Below are 20,504 nucleotides of genomic sequence, written 5' to 3' on the forward strand. Positions count from 1 at the left end.
TGATCATAAGATTTTTTGTATTACTCCCTCTTTTGTGGAATACCTCAACATCATGAGATTTTGTGTGGGGGCATCACATACCTAGCTAGGTGCAATGGACACTTGGTATAATCTTCACAAACAGTACTAGGAAAGTCATTTTAGCTTATCATCAACTTTGATTCTTCCATTCATAGTTTTGAGAGCATTCCTAAATTCCTAGCGATGTTCATATAAACTTTTACACAAATTTTCATATTATTTCCCATATTGTGACAAACCACAACATCATGAGCTTTTGTGTGGGAGGAACCACATACCTAAGTAGATGCTATTGGGGCAATTAACCTTGGAAATGAATGAACATATCTAGTATATGGTTTCTCCCATGAAGCTCCTACTATTGAGCAGAAAGTACCCTCTTTCCTGCGTATAAGGGTCTACCACCTCTTGTCAATGTGTACATGAAACTTGCTTTTGGGCTTTGGGTTGTTTTCTCTTATAATGAGTGTTTTAGCTAACTCAAATTTCAAAATCAAGCCCCCACACTTAACCATCTAAGGCCCTCCAAGTTTCTTCAAATTCTACTTCTAATTCTAGAACAAGGCAAAGCTACTTTCACTTTACGATTCAAAAATCAATGTTTCCTGTTTCTTTGTATACTCTTCATCCCCATCTAAACATCAAATTTTCCAAATTCTTTGTATATTCCTTATTTCGATCCCAATGCAATTTATGTGAGTTAGTATAATTGGGCACCCAACCGTTGACAACAATGCAACCTAGCACAATGCAACCACCACCACTCAAGCACTTGGTTCACAAAAATTTGTCCCAAAATTATGCACTTTTCCCAAAATTTCTAAATATGTCATGTACAATACCAAATTTGGTTCTTCACACATCTACGCTCATACTTAGGATTTTATAGCTATTGTCTATTCATGTTTCAATAGACATTGGGGCATGAACCCATGCACAACAGCCGTTGATGCATTGAGAGTTTGCAAAGCTCTTCTTATAGAGCAAAGATATTTATTGCATGCAATGCAAAATAAAGATATAAGACTTTACTTTACATGTATGCAATGCAAATGATTCCATGCATGCACAAAGGACAAGGCACAAACAATCCATGCTGCAATGAAGGCACAAACATTGGCTCTGTTTTGTGGTAGACCTATGTTCATCCTCAACAAAAGACCTTTTGGAATGATCAAAAACCTTGGGGCTCTTGCTTGATCTCGTCTTTAGGGAGCTTCTTTCCTCCTCAATATTATCTTCTCCTTTATTGATGCTGCGAGGAGATTTTGTCTCCATGCACGGGGTTTTTGAAGGTGTGTCCTTTGTCTTGCTCTTCATTTCAAAACTAGTCTTGGCTGCATCCTTTCTCATAAGAGTCCTCATATCAATAGCCCTTGCACAAGGGAGCTTCTTTCCTCCTCAAGATTATCCTCTCCTTTATTGATGTTGCGAGGAGATTTGCCATGCACAGGGTTTTTGAAGGTGTGTCCTTTGTCTTGCTCTTCATTTCAAAGCTAGCCTTGGCAGCATCCTTTCTCGCAGAAGTCCTCATATCAATAGCCCTCGCACAACAAATGCTACAAGAAGAAGAGAGAGCAACAACACAACAAAAGCAACTATGGAGCAAGGAGATGGTAATCCCTCTTCTCACATGTGAGAACTTGCAGTCCACTCACAACTATGCAGTTTAAAATCTCTCCATTACGAAGTCATTATAGCCACCCCACCCATGTCTTCTTTTGCACGAGTCGGAGTGATCTTTTCATTCCAAAATTAACTCACCAAAAATTTTAATTCTATTAAAATTTCATTCAAATAACACTTTGAAATAATGTTAAAGCACCAAAAGGGGGGATTCAAATGTCCTTTTTTTGTACCACCAAAACATGCTTTCAACCATCAAGAGTTTTGAACGGAATGCGATGGCTAGATTGAATGATTGAAACCACAATGTTTAGTGTGAACTGTGTCTGATTTTGTGAATTGCATGTCATCTTGTGAGGATAGTCATGGGTATGGTTTGATTGGTTGAAATGTGAATTGAAAGAATATGAATTTGATAGTAATAAGATGTAGTAGATCAAGACATCCGTGAAAGATCAGTGGGGTCTAGACGTGATTGCTAAATGGTTGCAATGATCAAGATTTATGTATGTGACCCTTGACAGAAATGTGATAGATTAGTAATTAACTGATGTCTTTGTAGAAGTGTTGGATTGGTGGAGTCTAGCACATGAGTACATTGAGTCAGTGTCTATTGAAGAGAATTTATGTCCATTGGCTATTTTTGTAGGCGTAATCAAGGGCAATTACAATTCTTTCAAGAGGGGGTTATGCCACAAAGTGATGATGTGGCATGTTCAACTGGAAGAGAAATGGTCGAGTGGACAAGAGAAGCCAAACCAACCAACTTAAAGAGCTGATGGAGCACCAGTCGAGGGGCCCAAAACCTAAAACACGGAAGCTTGAACTCCAAACGAGAGTTTCAAGAATTGCACTGACATGTTGACATGGCAAACCATACAAATTTTTGCAAATTGCGTTGCTGATGATGACATGGCAACCTATACAATTTTTTGTAAATCATGCTAGCAGCTTTTGGTAGTTTCTAGTGCTAGCTTTTGGGAGCAAATGCTTTTGGGTTTTGGTGGTTTGAAAAAATTTCTTTTGGGGATCTACTTTTAGGCAACCCTTGTATTGTTCATAAAGAACCCAAGGGCCTCACTCTACAGAGCATTTGGTTGCAGAGTTTGAGAGTAGAGGATCCTCGAGAGTTGAACCGTTGTGTCACAATAATAAAGAAATACCAAAAGGGGCGCCACTTGTTGGGGCCAGTGCTTCTAGGCATGGAACTCTCTCGTGCAGTATCGTCTCTCTCTCTCTCTCTCTCTCTCTCTCTCTCTCTCTCTCTCTCTCTCTCTCTCTCTCTCTCTCTCTCTCTCTCTCTCTCTCTCTCTCTCTAGTGAAGCTCAATGATTTTGTAGTTATTTTTTGTGTGTTGCTATTGATTTCTCACTTGGACTGTCCGAGCCTGTAACAGCAATGTCTTTTCTAAAAGGAAATGAACAGACATGGTGGTCGATCTTGCTCTTGCACAAGGAGGGACCCAAGAAGTGGGTAAAGTTTAAAATAATCTTCACTTTTGCATGGGTAACAAAAGACTATGAAGAGGATTGGCATCAAGGTACATTTTTTCTAGTACCTTCTTTTCAAAAGATCCCTTAAAAGGAGAAGGTGGAGCGGTTTTACTTTGGTTTACCTAAAGAGATCCGATGGTATTGCCTGAAGCAAAAGTCACAAACCATTCAAAGTCTTATGGCACATGCTGGGGAAGGATTTGATATGCATTCTGACTCTTTGACCTATCCAATGGACAAGCGAGTGGGAAAAGAGTCTTCCAAACAAAGGAAGAAGGAAGAAAATCAGAAGAAGAAATCTACAGGGCCCAAATTGATAGAAGAGCAGTGTGCTTTCAAAGAGAGCAAGTTTATGGTTATGGTGAACAGGGACATGTCTTTTTGGAATGTCCAAAGAAAGAACCTAAGGAATCAGTTGATAGTTTGTCAGGACACGGGTCCTGTACCCTAAGAACTAGGTTGGTCATGGACTACGGCCAAGGGTCGGGCTAGGCAGTGTGGACAGGGGATCCGTCTAGGGCAAGGGGCTAGGAGCCCGCCTATAAAGGGAGGTTGGGAGGAGGATCCAATAGAGCCTAGTTGCCTAGTTTCTTACAATGGTATCAGAGCTTAGGACTCTCTTCCAGCCTCTCTCTAGGCTTGGTCATCTTTGGCTCCTAAAAATAGGGCCTTTAGGTGAGAACCGTAGCCTTATAAGGCTTTTCCCAAAAATAGCCGAGGAGCTTGTCTAAATCGGGTATGTTGCCCGTTTTGGACGTGTGTGTGTGTGTGGTGCATGCTTTGACGAGGGAGTCGGGCTGGGAAGAAGCGCCTTGCGGAGGTAGAGCTTTTGCCAGAACATCGCGGCCGTAGCTGGCCTGTGCGAGCCCCGCCATCATTGCCTTCCTCCTCGTCGAAGAGCGCTCGCTGCCTGCGCTGTTTGGGCTTCAAAAAACCCTTTGTATTCACACTAAAGGCCTATGGCCATTGGCTTTGAGCTTTGGCCATAGTGGAAGGCCCTTCCCACCAACCGGGCGGCATAAACAACGGCCGGCAAGCCTTCCTCCGTTCTCGTGCTCCTTGGGAAGATAAACGACCACCAGTTCGTTGTGCTGCAGGAATAATTCCGTATTTCGAGCAGGCTGCAAACTCCGACTGAATTTCCGTTTGCATAAGATGCAAATCCCGTCATGGGCTACAATGAATTGATTTGTGTTTTCAAATGCGTCCTCGGCTCCAAATCAATTGTTGATTGCGCGGTGGCTTGGGATTTACAATCCGACTTCGACCTAGGCGTTCAGTTCAATTGAAGACATAATTACCCAGTTAATTCTAGCAATCTGCTATGAGTTCAATTAAGTGCTGAGACGATTCACGGCTATGACGTGGAGTTCGCTAAGATGATTCACTGCTACGACGCGGCATTCTCTATACTTTGCAAGTGCTACCAACATCAGGTATTTTTTCTGAGTACTTCTTATACTGCACGGTGTAGCCATGGATTCGGATATCAACATGACATTCGATTTTGAGCAAAGTACTCCCGACCCTGCCAATGACGGCTCGCGGCCGAATACTCTCAAGGAGAGTACCCGCGACGCTACGGCAGGAGAAGATACTTATGAATTGCTCGATATTCAGGAATTTTGTGCACTTCAGACACGCATGACAGTCATGGATGAAAATTTTAAGGCTTTAAATGAAAATGTTACTAAACTTTCCACTTTAGTCATTCAATTGATGCAACAGCAGACTAAGAGTCCAGCTGACACCCACATGCATGAGCACGTTGGAACACAAGGGCAAGGCCCAATTAATGAAACACTGCATACTCTCACTGCCAAAGAGGTACATGATTTATTGAAGAATTTCAAACCACCAGTTTTCAAAGGCGAAGACCGGGACCGCAATAAGGATGCAGTGAACATCTTTCTCAGTAAATGGGATGGAATTCACGCCTTACGGCGAACTTCGGATGCAGTAAGAGCTCTGCAAACGAGCTTAACTCTGGAAGGCAAGGCCTACAAATGGTGGATTTCTCTCAAGGAGAAGAACATCATACCACAGAGTTGGAAAGCCTTTGAATCAATATTTAGCAAGGAATTTTTTCCTACAAACGAGGCCGATCGGAATTGGACCGCTTGGGACACATGCTCCATGCGCCAATTTCCGTCCCTCCTTGAATATATCTCTCACTATAGAGACGTCATCCTCAAGTTGGAAGGATTGGATACCTTTCAACAAGTACAAGGGTTCATACGAGGGCTGACTCCAGAACTTAAGAAGTACGTCAAATCTCAGGACCCTAAAACACTTGAGGAAGCCATGGTGAAAGCACATATTCATGATGACCCTGATGATAAGAAAACACATAACAGTCACGTGCCTGCTAGTACACATAGTAACACACGCACTCAGTACGGGCACAATAAACAAAAATTTATCGTTGCAAATTCAGATGCATCTAAAAAAAAGGGGGTCTAGGGGTCCTCTCTCCCCTGAGGATTTTTATAAGGCCAAGAAAGAGAAGCTATGTTTTCAATGCTTAGAAAGAGGCCATGGCAAAAAGGATTGTCCCAAGGGGAAATCTGCTGCCAGGGGACAGAGAAAGCAGTGCACATTGTGCAACTACTACCTCTCGAGTCTTCCTCCAAGTTTTCTACAATGGAAGTAACACACACTGAGGTGGTGCATGAATGTTGTCTCACAACTTCCATGTGGCAACAAACCTTTGGACCACATGAGCTATATGCACGGATATCTGCAGGGGCACAAGGTGCGCATCTTGGTAGATGACGGTGCTATGCACAATTTCATCAACTATGGATTGGTGAAAAAGCTCAAACTGCCTCAAACTTCGAGTACCCACCACTACAAGGTAGCAATGATGAATGGACATGATAATGAAATATGGAATACTCAATGCCAAGCTGTTCCATTGGAAGTACAAGGATACTCTACTTGTTTGGATTTTCAAGTTATGAACATGGAAAGGGCTGATGTGGTTCTTGGTAGGGTGTGGTTGCATAGCCTAGGACCATCACTAAAACGTAGCTATGAGCACAATAGTTTGATGTTTCATTCCCATGGCGTACATGTGTTGTTGTTAGGAGAAAAGGATATACCATTATCACCACTGATTTGTACTACTAAGCTGATGCAGCTCGTTTCTGATAATGAAATAGAACAGGTTTTCTTGTGTTACTCACTGTCTCATTTTCTTTCCAATCTTGAGTCTATTGAACATTCCTCAACGACGCATGCTTCTATGTCCTCTATTCCACCAATTTCTAATTCTACACAAGCAAACATTGCTAATCAGTTACAAAAATTGTTAAAGGAATTTCAAGATGTTTTTCCTAATGATTTTCCATCAGGTTTACCGCCGACACATTCAGTGCAACATAGCATTGACGTGGCTGCAGGCTGTAAGCCTGTTAGTAAACCACCATACCGTATGAGTTACTCAGAGGCTGCTAGGGTGGAACGTCAGCTTGCTGACTACCTTAGCAGAGGGTTTATACAACCCAGTTCTTCGCCATGGGCTTCGCCTATACTTTTGGTGAAGAAAGAGGACGGCAGTATGCGCATGTGCGTAGACTATCGGGGCTTAAATGCGATGACAATTAAAAACAAATACCCATTGCCAAGGGTCGATGAGTTATTTGATAAGTTAACGCATAAACGAATTTTTTCAAAAATTGATCTGAGGTTAGGATATCACCAAGTCCGTATTCGGCTTGCTGATATACCTAAGACTGCATTCCGAACACGGATTGGACATTACGAGTTTCTGGTGATGCCCTTTGGGTTAACCAATCCGCCCGCGACATTCATGACACTTATGGATAGTGTCTTGAAACCATATCTGGGCAAGTTTGTCATTGTATTCCTCGATGACATTCTAGTTTATCGTGCTTTTGAAGAAGAGCACTTACAACATCTCAGGCATGTGTTTGAGTTGTTACGTGCAAACAAGGTAAGTGAAAGGGCAGAGGGAACTGAACATGCTAATCTCCACCCAGCCATGCCCTATATAGTCCCTTGGCCTGCTAAATATAGGTCCCCCCTTGACTGCATGTCCATCCGGGCCCTTGGCCGTGACTTGTCCTACCCTTGTCCTGACATTACACCCCCCTTGGAGAAGCGTTTTCGTCCGCAAAAACACAAGTGATGTAATCTTCATAAGAACACTAATGTTTTCTACCGTAACATCCCTCATGGATCCAATGGTTCATTTGAGCGGAACCCAGGTCAGTAGGAGGTTCAATGAAACCAAGAGTAACATCTTGATTTTCTACATTGTTGTCCATTTGTAACCATTTGATGGTACCAGTTCCTATCCAAACATGGTGTGTAGACTCCATTTAGAACGCTCACTAGCATAGTAAAGGAGTTTATCACAACAAAGATGTACCAAAAAGAGTACCTCTTGTCACTTTCCATGAAATTAATTTGCTGACATAACTCATCAGCCAAGTTTAAGTCCTTGACTTGTTCCCAATTTTCATCATCAGTAAACAACCCCACCCTAATGAGTGTTCAAGGTTGAGAACCTGACTTATACATGAAGAGGCTACCTAGTCGCAACATGCGTTAACTGATAGTAAGTAAACTCTAAGAAGAGCTATAAATGCTTATTAATTGGATTGCTTTGTGCTAAAGTACGCACTTTGCATATCCTTTTAGCCCAAGGTTACACTTTGTAATATGCCAATCCCCTTGGATACTGACAGTACTAAGGTGTGTTTCCCCCACGGTTTACAGACAGTCTTCCCAGACCACTGGTAAACGGAAATCACAATAGCGTATAACATTGTTGAGGAATCAACAATGTCTGGAATAACCATCGTGATTAACTTGAAGAATCCACAAACACCCAAACCGAGCCATGACCTCTATTGGTGATTGGTAGACCCAAAAGTAATCTCATAGAGATAGTGCACATAGAGTGCAAAATGCTTCATAAGCAACAACTTGAGGAATATGCATGCCGTTCCAAATCAGCTTTTGCTAAACACTAGGGCCCAAACACCTAGTGTACATGCATTTAGCAACAAACAGATCCGAACCTGTATATCCATGGTGATATTTGCCAATACTTATGGCAAATGTGATGCGCGCAGCACACATTAAAAAATAATGTAAATAGTTCTGAAAAGAAACTAAATACCGTCAGTTGCAATCTTTTGCAATCCTTGCTGAAACGTCTGAATGGCAGTAGAAGGTGAAACATTGATCACTTCTAGGTACAGACAATGAAACTTTTTCATTAACCACTTATAGCCTTGCTATATGTGTAAACAACCATCTGTAATGTTGTTTAGCAATACTTGTAGCTGAACAAGTCATTCTAAGTATCCGAAAATTTTTGGCCACCACTGAAATTTCTCCTGATACGTCGTGCTGAAAATGGTCTAGAAAACATATGTGGCCAACACCTAGGGACTTTGTCATGGCACATATTTGAAATAGGGGGCGCCAGTGTCAATCCCAGAGACTCATATTTGTCACATGTGGAATATGTCTCAACTAAGGATGTCTGAAAAAAGAACATCCTTCAAGTACAAGATGTACTTGTGTGTGGAGGTAACTCTAAACGCTCTGTGACGACAAGAGTGAGAGGGACCCTCATTCATTGCTCCACACTGGCTAAACCGAACTCCTTGAGTTCCTAGACCATGTTGTATCCCATGTGACAACATGTGCCAAATCGACTCCTACAAGTGGATTCATAACAACGTAATGTACTTTGGACACTACGGCCCAAAATACTTGTTTCGACATGCCCTTGGCATGGCCCTGGGATTTTTCAGGTCAGTTACCCGTATTGTACCCCCCCCCCCCCCCCCCCCACCCATGAAAAAACCAAGCAATAATGCACTAGAAACCCTGGGTGGTGCCTTCGCAATCCAGACCCGTTGGGTAGAATCTACGTAGTCAAACCCCTTGATAAGACCCTTTGTAGAAATTGTTCAACTAGCAGGTAACGGTAACCAACCTAGTTAACCGTATACAGAATGATGAGAATCAACTTGAAAAGTTGAATCTTTCCGCTACCACGTGGTAGATTATGGAATTCTTTCCTTGAAAGTATAACGAGAATAGATCAAACTATGATCCTCATTGCCTATAGGAAGAAGTAGCAATTACCCGCCGGGTCTTACCTCAAAAAAGTATGTCCATAGGCAATCTGTAGTGCTATAGAGGGAGCCGGATATCCACACAAGTGAAATAGCTAGCTCTTATGGATAGCCATGCTGTCTCCACCTATTGTTGCGTCTATACTCCATGGTGAAGATCAGCTGATGGGAGTTTAAGGTTATCAAGAACTCAACTCGAGCACCGCACTGAAAACATGTAGTGCAAAATGATACTCTAAAAAATCCGTGATGACAGGACTCTTCCTTGTCAATTAATGTCAATGTGTACTCCACTGGGAAGAGCTGTTCGATCTTGAGAACAATCATCCAAGGAATACCAACAATTGGGTCTTACCCTAGATTTAACAATGGCTCTTAGCCAGCGTGTGTGGCTCATAGCCCTCATGGCAATTAGTGTTCAATCGTTGAACCGATGAAGACTAATGTGGATGGCATCTTGCCCAATTTCTAGCTGAGAGAAAGAGAAAAAGAGCATGCTGGGCTGAGGAACTTTCCTTAAGGTTTTAGATTGTGTACCCAAGCTATGTGCTCTTACGCATCTTATGCCTAAATTGCAGCTTATCGTATAAGCATTCCACAGTTTTCCGGTATGAGACGCTCATCGAGGGAGGTAACCGAAGAATAGAAAACTCATTGCGATCCACCTACCATACAGGGGTCGTGATTGTATGAGGACGACTTAGCATTGGCACTTTGCCCGCCCGTCCATCCTTAGTTCGTCCTTGACAGAGTTGCGAGTGTGATAGCGGAAGCGTAATGCATGAAGTGGTAGAATTGAATCCACCTCACTAGCATGCCTTGCATGCAGAATTGTAAGCCCTTGCAGAGAGTGATGGCATCAACCGTGAGAACCAAAATCATAAGTGTTGTGCACAGTTTAAACTGGTAGGGATTCTGTGAGTGATATTCCCTATTTTTCCAGCTCCTTGAAGCCTTGCTTCATATAAAATTGCCAAAGCACTTTGCGTTGCACAATGATAGTAATTGCCAAGTAAGGTGTAAACAGGGAAAAACAAGAAAAACTTACTTGGCTAACCTGGTCATTGTGGCAGACGCTCTCAGTCGAATGCCAGAGATCAATTCGCTCTTGTTCACGGAACTTCGTAGTGAATTTTTGGAATCTCTCAAGGGCAAATATGAGCAAGATGAAACATATTCCAAAGTGTGGAGCCATGTTCAAAAGAGGGATCCTTCTCACTCCAATGCGGGTAGTGCACAATTAACCTCCACACCTAGTTCTCCTTTATCAAGTGATGAACTACAGCGATGGAATCATTTTACCATCAACAATGGGTACCTACTCCACAAGGGGAGAGTTTGTGTACCGACGGACACAGACATTCAGCGCCAAATTCTTTATGAATGTCATGATAGTCCAAGTGCAGGGTATCCGAGGATTAGAAAAACTTATTCTCTCATAAGACGACAGTTTTACTGGCCAGGTCTCCATGGCTTTGTTCAAGCTTATGTCTTGCATTGCCAAAAATGTCAAGTAAACAAAGCAGAGCGCCTGAAAGCAAGAGGACTCTTACATCCTTTGGAAATTCCCAATGGAAAATGGGAAAGTATCTCCATGGATTTCATAGTAGGTTTACCAACCACTATACGAGGTCATGACTTAGTATGGGTGGTCGTAGACAGGTTGACTAAACTATGTAAGTTTATTCTGACCAAATCAACGGTTAAGACACTAGAACTAGCAAGATTATTTGTGGACAATCTATACAAATTGTACGGGTTGCCAAGTAATATTGTTAGTGACCGTGACCCAAAGTTTAACTGCCACTTTTGGAGAGCTATATTTAAACGATTGGGTACACAACTCAACCGCAGTACAGCTGACCATCCAGAAACAAATAGTCAAACGGAACGGGTTAACCAGATGCTAGAGGATATGCTAAGAGCATACATCAGCAAAAAACAAACAGACTGGGAAGAATACTTACCTATTCTCGAGTTTGCCTACAACAGTTCTAAGCATGTTACAACAGGCTTCAGTCCTTTCATGCTCATGTACGGATTCCAACCTAGGTCACCAGTTACGGTAGGGTTGGCAACCGAAAAACTCCAACAGGTTAAGGATTTTCTCCAAGACCACATGGATATGCTGAAACTTGCTCGTAAGAACGTCCGACAAGCACAGGATCGGTATAAGAAATACGCTGATGAGAAACGTCGGAAAGTTACCTTCGAAGAAGGGGAGGAAGTATTTTTACGTGTGCCAGAACATTCAGAAAGTCTGAAAACTGGACCGACACCTAAATTATCTCCCCGGTATTGTGGGCCTTTCAAAATACTCAAGCGAGTTGATGATCGTGCCTACAAACTACTACTACCATCACACTCTCGCATTCATCCGGTGTTTCATGTAAGCCGGTTACGAAAGCGGTTACATGGGGACGACAACGTCATTGACCAACACGTTTTGGTCGATTACATTGAACCTCCTACGTTACCGCATGAGCCATGCCCTATATAGGCCCTTGGCCTGCTAAATATAGGTCCCCTTGATTGCATGTCCATCCGGGCTCTTGGCCGTGATTGGTCCTACCCTTGTCCTGACATTGATGATTGATATGTAAATGGACAAGGGAGGCTAGATCAACAACCACCACCTCCAAGGACACAAGAAAAAGAACAGAAATGTAAGCTAGGTCCATCGATAATTTGGTCAAGGACACAATTTTTCGGCTCTCGATGCAAAGTGGATGGAGGAGGAGAAATTCACACATTCTCTTAAGTTTTGAGCTATACCTTGAGGCTTTTGGATTATTAGTAGTGCCAATTTTGAAAATGCACTTGGTGTAAGAGTTGGTTGGAGAGGTACATCAACAAAGTTTCTATCAAGACCATAAAAGAGGAGAGCTAGAAGTTATGGGAGCACTCACATCAATGTGTCTCCCTTGATCCTTATATTGAGAGGAAGAATGAGGATTCATGTGGTACCACTTCGGGCAGAGCCTTGGAAAGAACCTTGCTGAATAGAATATTCTTAAAGCTAAAGGATAAGATCAAGGGGGCACAATTAAGGACTTGTCCCCTATATAGATTGGAAGAAGGCAAAATATCATTTATGCACTTGTTAGTACAGTGCCCTGAGCTGGACAATCTAAGAAGTTAGATATGGCCCACAATGGAACACATTAGAAGGTTGCTAACAAACCTAAACGGTGATGATACCGAAGTGATGCTCTTGAGAGGAGGGGTTACCGAAAAGCGGTTGCCAAGGTGGGCTAGGCCTGGTGGGTTATCGTGGACCACAGCTGAGGAGTGCCTATGTGGATACCGTTGTAGCATTCCTGTGTGGGGCCGTATTGTGGTACCATAATCATAAGAAGATTTAGAAATTTTCTCATGTAAGAAAAGGGAGTCTTTTTCAGTGGTTTTCATACAATGCATAACATTATGAGCTTCTGCTCGAGAACCACCGCATACCTAGCTAGGTACGACTTGGGGGGGCGGGGGGGGGGGGGGGGGGGGGGGGGGGGTCCACTGCCCCCAATCGTACCTAGCTAGGTATGCAGTGACTCCCTCACAAAGGCTCATGATGTTGAGGTAAGTCACAATGTGGGAATTAGTGAGAATTTGTCCAAACTTCTCGTGAATGCGTTGGCCTATGAGGGTGTTTGATTTCGCAGTGGTTGTAGAAATTAGGCTACATATAGTTAGCAGTGTCGCCATTTCTCTCGCTTTGTAATTGCCTCCACAGGATCTTGCTGTCGAGCCTCCCCTTGCTTCTCCGCAGGTTCTTGCTACCGGTGAGGGTGAGACTGGAGAAGAAGGTGGAGTAACTGGAGAATCCATTGGTGAATCTTCTGGAGGGGTTGTTTCACCTGGTGGATTTTCAGAGGTATGAGTCTTGACCATGGACGGATTCCTTCCCTTGTGTAATGCTCGCCTTCAGTTGTGTGGTCGGCTGGCTGCTGTCTTCCCCCTTTTAAGCTTCCGTATGCTAATCAGAATGTAGGGGCCTCGGCTCAAGTTGCGCAGGAAGAGGGGGCTGATCGCGTATCTCATATAAAGAGGTGGCATAAGTATGTCATCTACTAGGGTCTGTGATAGGAGCAGGGAAGCCTCTCTCGCGGTGTGGGGGGCTGTAAGGATGGCCGATTCTCTCAGGCCTTGTTTTGTTGCACATATTAGCGCATTGGATTGCATTAATTAAACCTTACGTGCGCGCAGAGAGAAAGAGGAGCAAGAGAAGGAGAGAGAGAGAGAGAGAGAGAGAGAGAGAGATTGTGAGGCTATGTTTGGCCTATGAGATAAATTTACAATGATTTCCATGTCCATGTTGTATCATGCACAACTCTCAAGTACTTAGCTGAAGCTGTAGATATATAGGGGTGCATCTTATACTCTCCTCCTCATCATATGCTAAGTTTAGAATCTAAACTAACATAATATGGCTGCAACATGAAGGTTAAACTCCAAAACCGAAAGAAGCCCATGCGTACGCAATAAGGAGGGAGAGAAAGAGAGAGAGAGAGAGAGAGAGAGAGAGAGAGAGAGAGGCCGTACTAGTAAAGTATATGGGAGAGGCTTTCTTATGGTGCTTTTTCCGAGACTCAACAAGGTGTTTGTCTCTAAATTGCTATCACATTTGTGCTTACCTTAGAAAGCCTCATTTGTGCTTACCTTCGAAAGCTTGTCTCTTTCACCTATTCACTGAGCGAACACATCTTAGCGCCTCATGGGCTGATATTTCCCTAGTAAGCTTTAGCAATTGAGTCTGATTCTAATTTCACGACACTCGCTATCATACCAACTGTTTTGGGGCATCATCCTGCTTTGGCTTTTTTGAGTTCGCGCAAGGTGTCTAAAAAGCTAGATTTAGATGCATCTTGTAATATGAAAATGAGTTGTGTAGTAAGTGTATCTATATGTGAGATGAATAAAGAAGCATAAGATGATCGTATATTGTGCCCATGAGTATATTGTGTCACACTTGTGTATGAATGTATGGTAATATAGATGATAGTGGCATAGATAATAATAAGAGTTGTACTAAGGTGAAAGATAAAAGTATGGTATGTCCTCTCTCTCTCTCTCTCTCTCTCTCTCTCCCTCCCTCTCCCCCCCCCCCCCCCCCCCAAAAAAAAAAAATAATTTAGTAGTATTCTCTCCTTACAAATATTGTAATCAGTTTCATCAATTTTTATTGTTTGATCCAGAATGCATTTTGTGCGTTATAGTTCTATAGCTATTAAAGCTTTCTTTGGAATGCATTGTGGAAAATATTATTTCCCACCTCATAGCGCTTCTTGTGTACATTTTGTTTAATATACTTTGAAATTGTGTTGAACACATATGGAGGGTCTGAAGCTTTGGCTCGAAGGAGGATCTAAAGAGGGGCCTCATGAAGGTAAGAATTCTTATTTTTGTGTGTGTGTACGTGTGTGTGTGTGTGTGTGTGTGAGAGAGAGAGAGAGAGAGAGAGAGAGTAGAAAGATTTTTTACGTCTATTAGAGGCCAAAATCGGCCTACGAGACAAAACAATGTACATAATATCACCTATGTATTGGCAAAAGGTCAAAGGTACAAAATAAAATATAATAGTACTATTGAAGGAGTAGTGATCCATTCAACTGAGGGTGTGGGTGGGGTGTGGAGCTCTATATCTAAGGGTGTAAAAAGGTGTAAGATCTATATGCTTAAGGAAGTACAATCATGAGATGCTTCAATCTTCTAGCTCCAATGCCATAATATGATTGTAGAGAGAGAGAGAGAGAGAGAGAGCATGAACGAATGCTAAAATTGATGGCTAATTGATATCTATATTTTCAATGCTTCATCATTTTGAGAAATGCTTTGCATACATGAAAATTGATTTTTTTTTAATTTTTTTTTTCAAGAAATCTAAGGAATATATACTTGAAAGGATGGTCAGAGAGCGTTTGTGATGGGACCCTTTCAGGTAACATCTTGTCAAATTTCAAGTTTTTGTATTGATGCTCAAATGTATCATTGTTTTAAATAATGGTTTGATCATGTATGTAGTAGCATGGTGCTGCAACACAATGTAATGTTGTAACACAACAAAAATAATAATAATTTATTCAAAAATTAGTTATTTGTATATTATTTATGTTTTGTATTTAAGGTAGCTTTTTTTGTACGTAGTCGAATGTGTCGTAGGTGCAAACACTAGTAAATTTAAGACTAAAATGATTCTTTGCTTATATTTGCATGTAATTGAAATTTTAAATGTAGAAGGTGTACGATGGATGCCTAGCATAGAGATAACGACGTATCTAAATAGTGTAATAGGGCATGTCCTCTTTGCAAGAGGCAGCTCTTCAAGTGGTAGCTCTTCTAATATTGACATGTATTAATAGGTGCTACGAAGGAGTTTATGCTTAGTCCTCACCACTAACATATGGGCAGAGTGCATTTTATAGACGAATCTTACTTGGAAAGCAGTTGGATCCATCAATTACTTCACATAATCACCTATAGTCATGTTGTGGAAGAAATTTGTAAAAGAAACCAAGATCATTTTTCAACTCTCAAATGAAGTGGAGGTTGAGATGGATGTTTTGTATTCTTGTCCCTCAAGTCACGTTGTTGTCTCCTACAAAGAGGACATCACAATATTGTGGATGAGACAAGTGTGCAGGGCCACCCCTACTCCTTTGAATGAACTGCAGATGGGGACTTACGAGTTAGTGAACCAGTGTGGATGATAAAATGCCTTATAGTAAGTGTGTGTAAAATCCTATACGAATGCACTTGTCTCATCCACAATATTGTAATGTCTCTCTTGTTAAAGACAACCACTTGACTTGAGGGACAAGAATACACAATATTTATCTCGACCTCCACTTCATTTGGAAGCTGAAGAAAGATCTCTTAGTTTCTTTTACAAATCTCTTTCACAACATGGATGTAGGTGAGTATGTGAAGTCCTTGGTGAATCCAACAACTTCCTAAGTAAGAGCCGTATGCTGCATGTACTCTACCCACACAGTGGTAGTGAGGACCCATTACCCAATCATGATACATGTCCATACTAGAAGAGCTACCACTTGAAGAGTTACCTCTTCCAAAGTAGACATGCCTTGTTGCATTATGTAGATACATTGTTGTCTCTATGCTAGACATCCAACGTACACCTTCTTCTACATTCAAAATTCCAATTACCTGCAAATCAAGCAAAGAGTCATTCTAGTTCTTAAATTTACTAGCATTTGCACTTGCTGTACACTCGGCTACATACAAGAAAAGCTACACTAAATGCAAAACTTCAAAGAATGCAAATAACTAACCTCAAAATAAAAATATTTTTGGTGTTGTATGACTACATTACGTTGTGTTGCAGAACCATGCTATTGCATGCATGATAAAACCATTATTTTTTATTAAAAAAATATCTAAGCATGGATACAACAACTTGAAATTTGACATGATATTACTTGAAAGTGTCTCACGGAGCTTGAGTAGGCTGCTCAATACTAACAAGGGAGTGCTTGTTCTTCCTACGCTAAAAAATGATCCATTAGGAGAAAGTTGGACTCAATTTTGGGCCCTGTAAGAAGTGCCACGTCGGCTTAGAGAGAGAAAATGAAAATGTTAAATTGTGCATTTTATGTGATACTTTTTTGCGTCAACAAAAAGCCAAAATGACATTCTTTGGTAGGTAGCCGCCGTCTTTATCATTCTTATCCTTCATTCTCTTGTCAAGAATCCAACTAATCGTATGACTAATGATTTGAAATGCCAACCTACAAGCGTTTCCTCCAGAAACATAAGCCACACGAACTCTATCAACTCTAAACTTGAGAATATGGTCTTTCCTCTCAAAACCTGAGATATTTCATGAGTTTCGAGTGTCTATTCTTTCTCTATCAACTCTAGGAATGGAGAACGCTTCTTTTTCTGATGAAAACACCAATTTGAACTTGCAATCCTCAGCCCCTTCATCTTTAACACTTACCCAAAGAAAGAACACACATCATCTTCATGTTGATGTATTGCAAGAGTACGCACCGTTGGAGAAACATAGGAGGGAGTCTTTCTTATCTCAACGGGAGAAAGAACTTAAAAGGACAAACAAGGAACATCATTTGGATTTGCGGACCGATGGGTCTATTTATCCAAAGGATCCTACGACAAATGCGCCACCTCTCTTTTCTAATATCACTTTCCTCTTACATTTCACAGGCGATGGCAAGGATGGGTTATTGGGATACACCGAACATTTGGAAATGAGAGGATTGAATGCGGAAAGGCAAAGAAACTCCCTAGCAATAGAAAACATGCAGTTGAAGAAACTTAATGAAGCATGCTCTTAAAAGATTTCATCAAACAAAGAGACAATTCAAAGCCTTCAGAAGAAGATCACAAGTTTGCGAGAGAAAGACACCGTGCTTGGTAGTCGGAAAAGAAAACGCGATCTGTGCAACATTGAGAACATGAAGATTGGTAGTGGTGGCCTAAAAAAACGAATACGAGCTTTAAGGTAACTCGAAGTTTGTTTCTGCTTTTGTATCTTCAATGTGCTTCACTAAGAAATGGATACACTTTCCTATACATGATCATTACGTATGGTGTTTTTTTGGCAGGTCTTTACTGCATCCAAACTCGAACGGTACAGGCTTCAATGCCAGAGTGCATTACAGTCGTTTAGTTCCAAAAGAAGTAGTGGAAGAGATGATAACTCAGAAAAAATTTTGTAAGTTGAAAGGGATTCTCCTTACCTCCTTCATGAACGAGAATCAGTTGGAACCAATGGAAGTGCAAACAATACTTGATGAGAATGGCATCTTGCAGATAGGATACAGGGCACTCTTCAAAGCATTAGCTAAAAAATCTCAAAATAAACTACAGAGAGGAACATTGTTGCCAAAGCCATCACATGTAAAGGTTGCTCGCCGGCACGTAAACAATGAGATGTTTGAGAAACTTGGGTCACAATTCCATATTGAAGCAACGTTCTTAGGCAAGGGCGACAGAGAGGTACATTTTAATGAGCACAACAACCTCTTTGTTGATCTGGAAGCATTGCAAAGGTATGCAGTTCACTTATTTGACATCAGTCGAGAGGAGTGCAGTGGGGTTCTCAAGTTTGTTTTGAAGCTCGACGAGTGCGAGGTCCTGAAGAACAAGAAGCTGGAGAGAGTCACCATTACTTTCATGAACAGAGCTCTGGATCCATCAATAACGAAAGAGGATCCACGATACGTCAGCATGCAATCCGAAAACAACATTCTAACTCTAGGATCATTTCAAGTATACTTCGTTCACTCTAAAATAACAAAAATATTGATTATTTGGTTGTTGATTTTGTGTTTTTGTTTTTCGCTCTGCAGGTTGATAAGAAAAATTTTGAAATCCTCGATTGGGTTTTTAGTCAAACCTAAATTGCTTCTATCATCAGTGAACAAAGAAACGAAGTCGTTTTTTCGGTAGAAGGATTTGGTGACTATACAGTGGAATGGCACATGGCAGGTGACTTAAAGACTCTTAAGTGTATGTACAACATAACACACAGAGCAGTTGTGACAAATCCATGCTTATATTGCATGGCTAATGCACAATCTCTGAGAGTGTGCAATGGAATAGAGCTCCCAACAGACATCTTCAAGATAAAACTTTTAGGTCAGTGCTTGATATTCCTCTGAGTAGAGTTCACGTCTATACGCTTCGTGCACTCTGTCAAATAATTGAAAAGGTGGTTCATTTGTACATATATTTTACATGGACATTAAAGCCATAGAGTGAGTCAAAAAGAGTGATCAAAGCATTAGAGGAAGTGCTCTCAGACATTGGTTTGCATGGAGGCAATGTCAAAATCAAAGAGGACCCTAAGACGTCTCAAAGTCGTTACAAGGTACCTAGGAAAGCATCGATAGGTGGCGTGAAGGCCAGAAGGTTTCTTGGGTTTAGCCTCAAAGATTCAGATAGAGAAGAAAGGAGAAACTTGTTCAACAAATGGAAACAGTTACATAAAGTGGTTAAAAAAAATGCTGGTGGTGGGGCAATCTAAAATCACAAGGCGAACGCTTGTAAATCACTAGATAAAATTTTCCACTACATTGAGCAGCATTCTTAGGACCAAAGTAAGCTCACATCATTTTAAGCAGCCTTGCTGGATTGGAAAAAGGATTATCTTATAGGGTGGGATGGGCAACATATCACACATTACATAGTGGGTTAGCATTCTATGTATACAAAACAAAATTTTAAATTGTACTCTACTAACCATTTTGTTTTATTTCAATGCAGCACATACTGTTCAACCATGGTCCATATTTTGCCAAGACATACGGCTCACTATCAATATGGTCCACACAAAGCATGGAAAAAATCCACTACATGAAAAGAACGGATTATTTTAAGCACACTAGACATGGGGGAAGTAAGGGCAATAGCCTATTAGAGTTACACCAATGGATTTATAGACAACTAATTTTAGAGCAAGACAGAAGGAGCTTCTTAAGAGTTTAGAAATTACACGGTCTTTACAACACATCTGCAAAGAGAAGAAACAGATCGCTTGAGAAAATTCAAATGCGGGGGAGCGCCATGCGAGGTGGCGACAGTCACGAGTCAGGAGTGGGAGAAGATGGACCTGAGGGAGAAGATGGACCTAAGCTCTTCGTTTTTATCCTCTTCGATGCACCTCCTTCTTCCTCACTTTGTACCTCTTCAATGCGCAAGCTCTGTAGACGAGCTCGTTCCTCTATTGATGGCAGCATCCCCACGGGCATCAGGCGTCTTCTCTCCCTCAAAAACAGCCGCTTGTTGTATGGATCTAAGCTCTTGGGGTCTTCAACCCTTGCAGCCAGAGCCTAAGCTATGTAGGCAAGCAATAGGGGGCTCTGAGTGCTTGGCACCCATACCCAATGCCAAAGACGCATAGAGAAAACTGTTTCTAAATCAAAAGTAGTCTTTTTGCGTTTAGTGGGAGGGGGTGCCCACCACAATCTTGTAATAACTTTCATTGAAAACAGTAGGAACTTTGTATTGTCCTCGGAATATTCCTTGTGGTATATTATGATCTACAAAAAAATAGTAAAGAATTTATGGACTGAGATGAGTACAATTGCCAAGTACTTGAATTGTTTCTATAAACCTTTGTGTGGTTGAAACGCCCGATGTAGTGAGACAACGTCGCATCCTTGCCTTGTACTCCAGTGACAAGCCCTTAACGTGACCCTCCGGCTCTTCTAAGGAAATTATCGTCATACACTAGCACCTGTCAACAAAAAGGTTGATCATG

The 20,504-nt window shown here is 41.5% G+C and overlaps 1 protein-coding gene across 1 annotated transcript; it reads left to right on the plus strand.

Annotated features, from left to right (window-relative positions):
* The first annotated feature begins 12,416 nt into the window (after nucleotides 1-12,416).
* On the plus strand, nucleotides 12,417-17,735 carry LOC147436740 (uncharacterized). The gene is made up of 5 exons (XM_086485775.1): nucleotides 12,417-12,602; nucleotides 12,993-13,133; nucleotides 14,597-14,645; nucleotides 15,136-15,197; nucleotides 17,444-17,735. Exons 1-4 carry the CDS (start codon nucleotides 12,417-12,419, stop codon nucleotides 15,141-15,143), a joined length of 384 nt encoding a protein of 127 aa, XP_086341901.1. The 3' UTR covers nucleotides 15,144-15,197; nucleotides 17,444-17,735.
* Nucleotides 17,736-20,504: the final 2,769 nt, after the last annotated feature.

This window comes from Adiantum capillus-veneris, chromosome 17 (assembly GCF_014529385.1).
Source record: "Adiantum capillus-veneris isolate H3 chromosome 17, ASM1452938v2, whole genome shotgun sequence".
NCBI classification, from domain to species: Eukaryota; Viridiplantae; Streptophyta; class Polypodiopsida; order Polypodiales; family Pteridaceae; genus Adiantum; species Adiantum capillus-veneris.

Coding starts and splice junctions, on each gene's coding strand:
- LOC147436740 (XM_086485775.1), top strand. CDS start 12,417: ATGGAACACATTAGAAGGTTGCTAACAAACCTAAACGGTGATGATACC. Junction 12,603..12,992: donor CTGTGTGGGGCCGTATTGTG/GTACCATAATCA, acceptor TTGCCTCCACAG/GATCTTGCTGTCGAGCCTCC. Junction 13,134..14,596: donor CACCTGGTGGATTTTCAGAG/GTATGAGTCTTG, acceptor ACACATATGGAG/GGTCTGAAGCTTTGGCTCGA.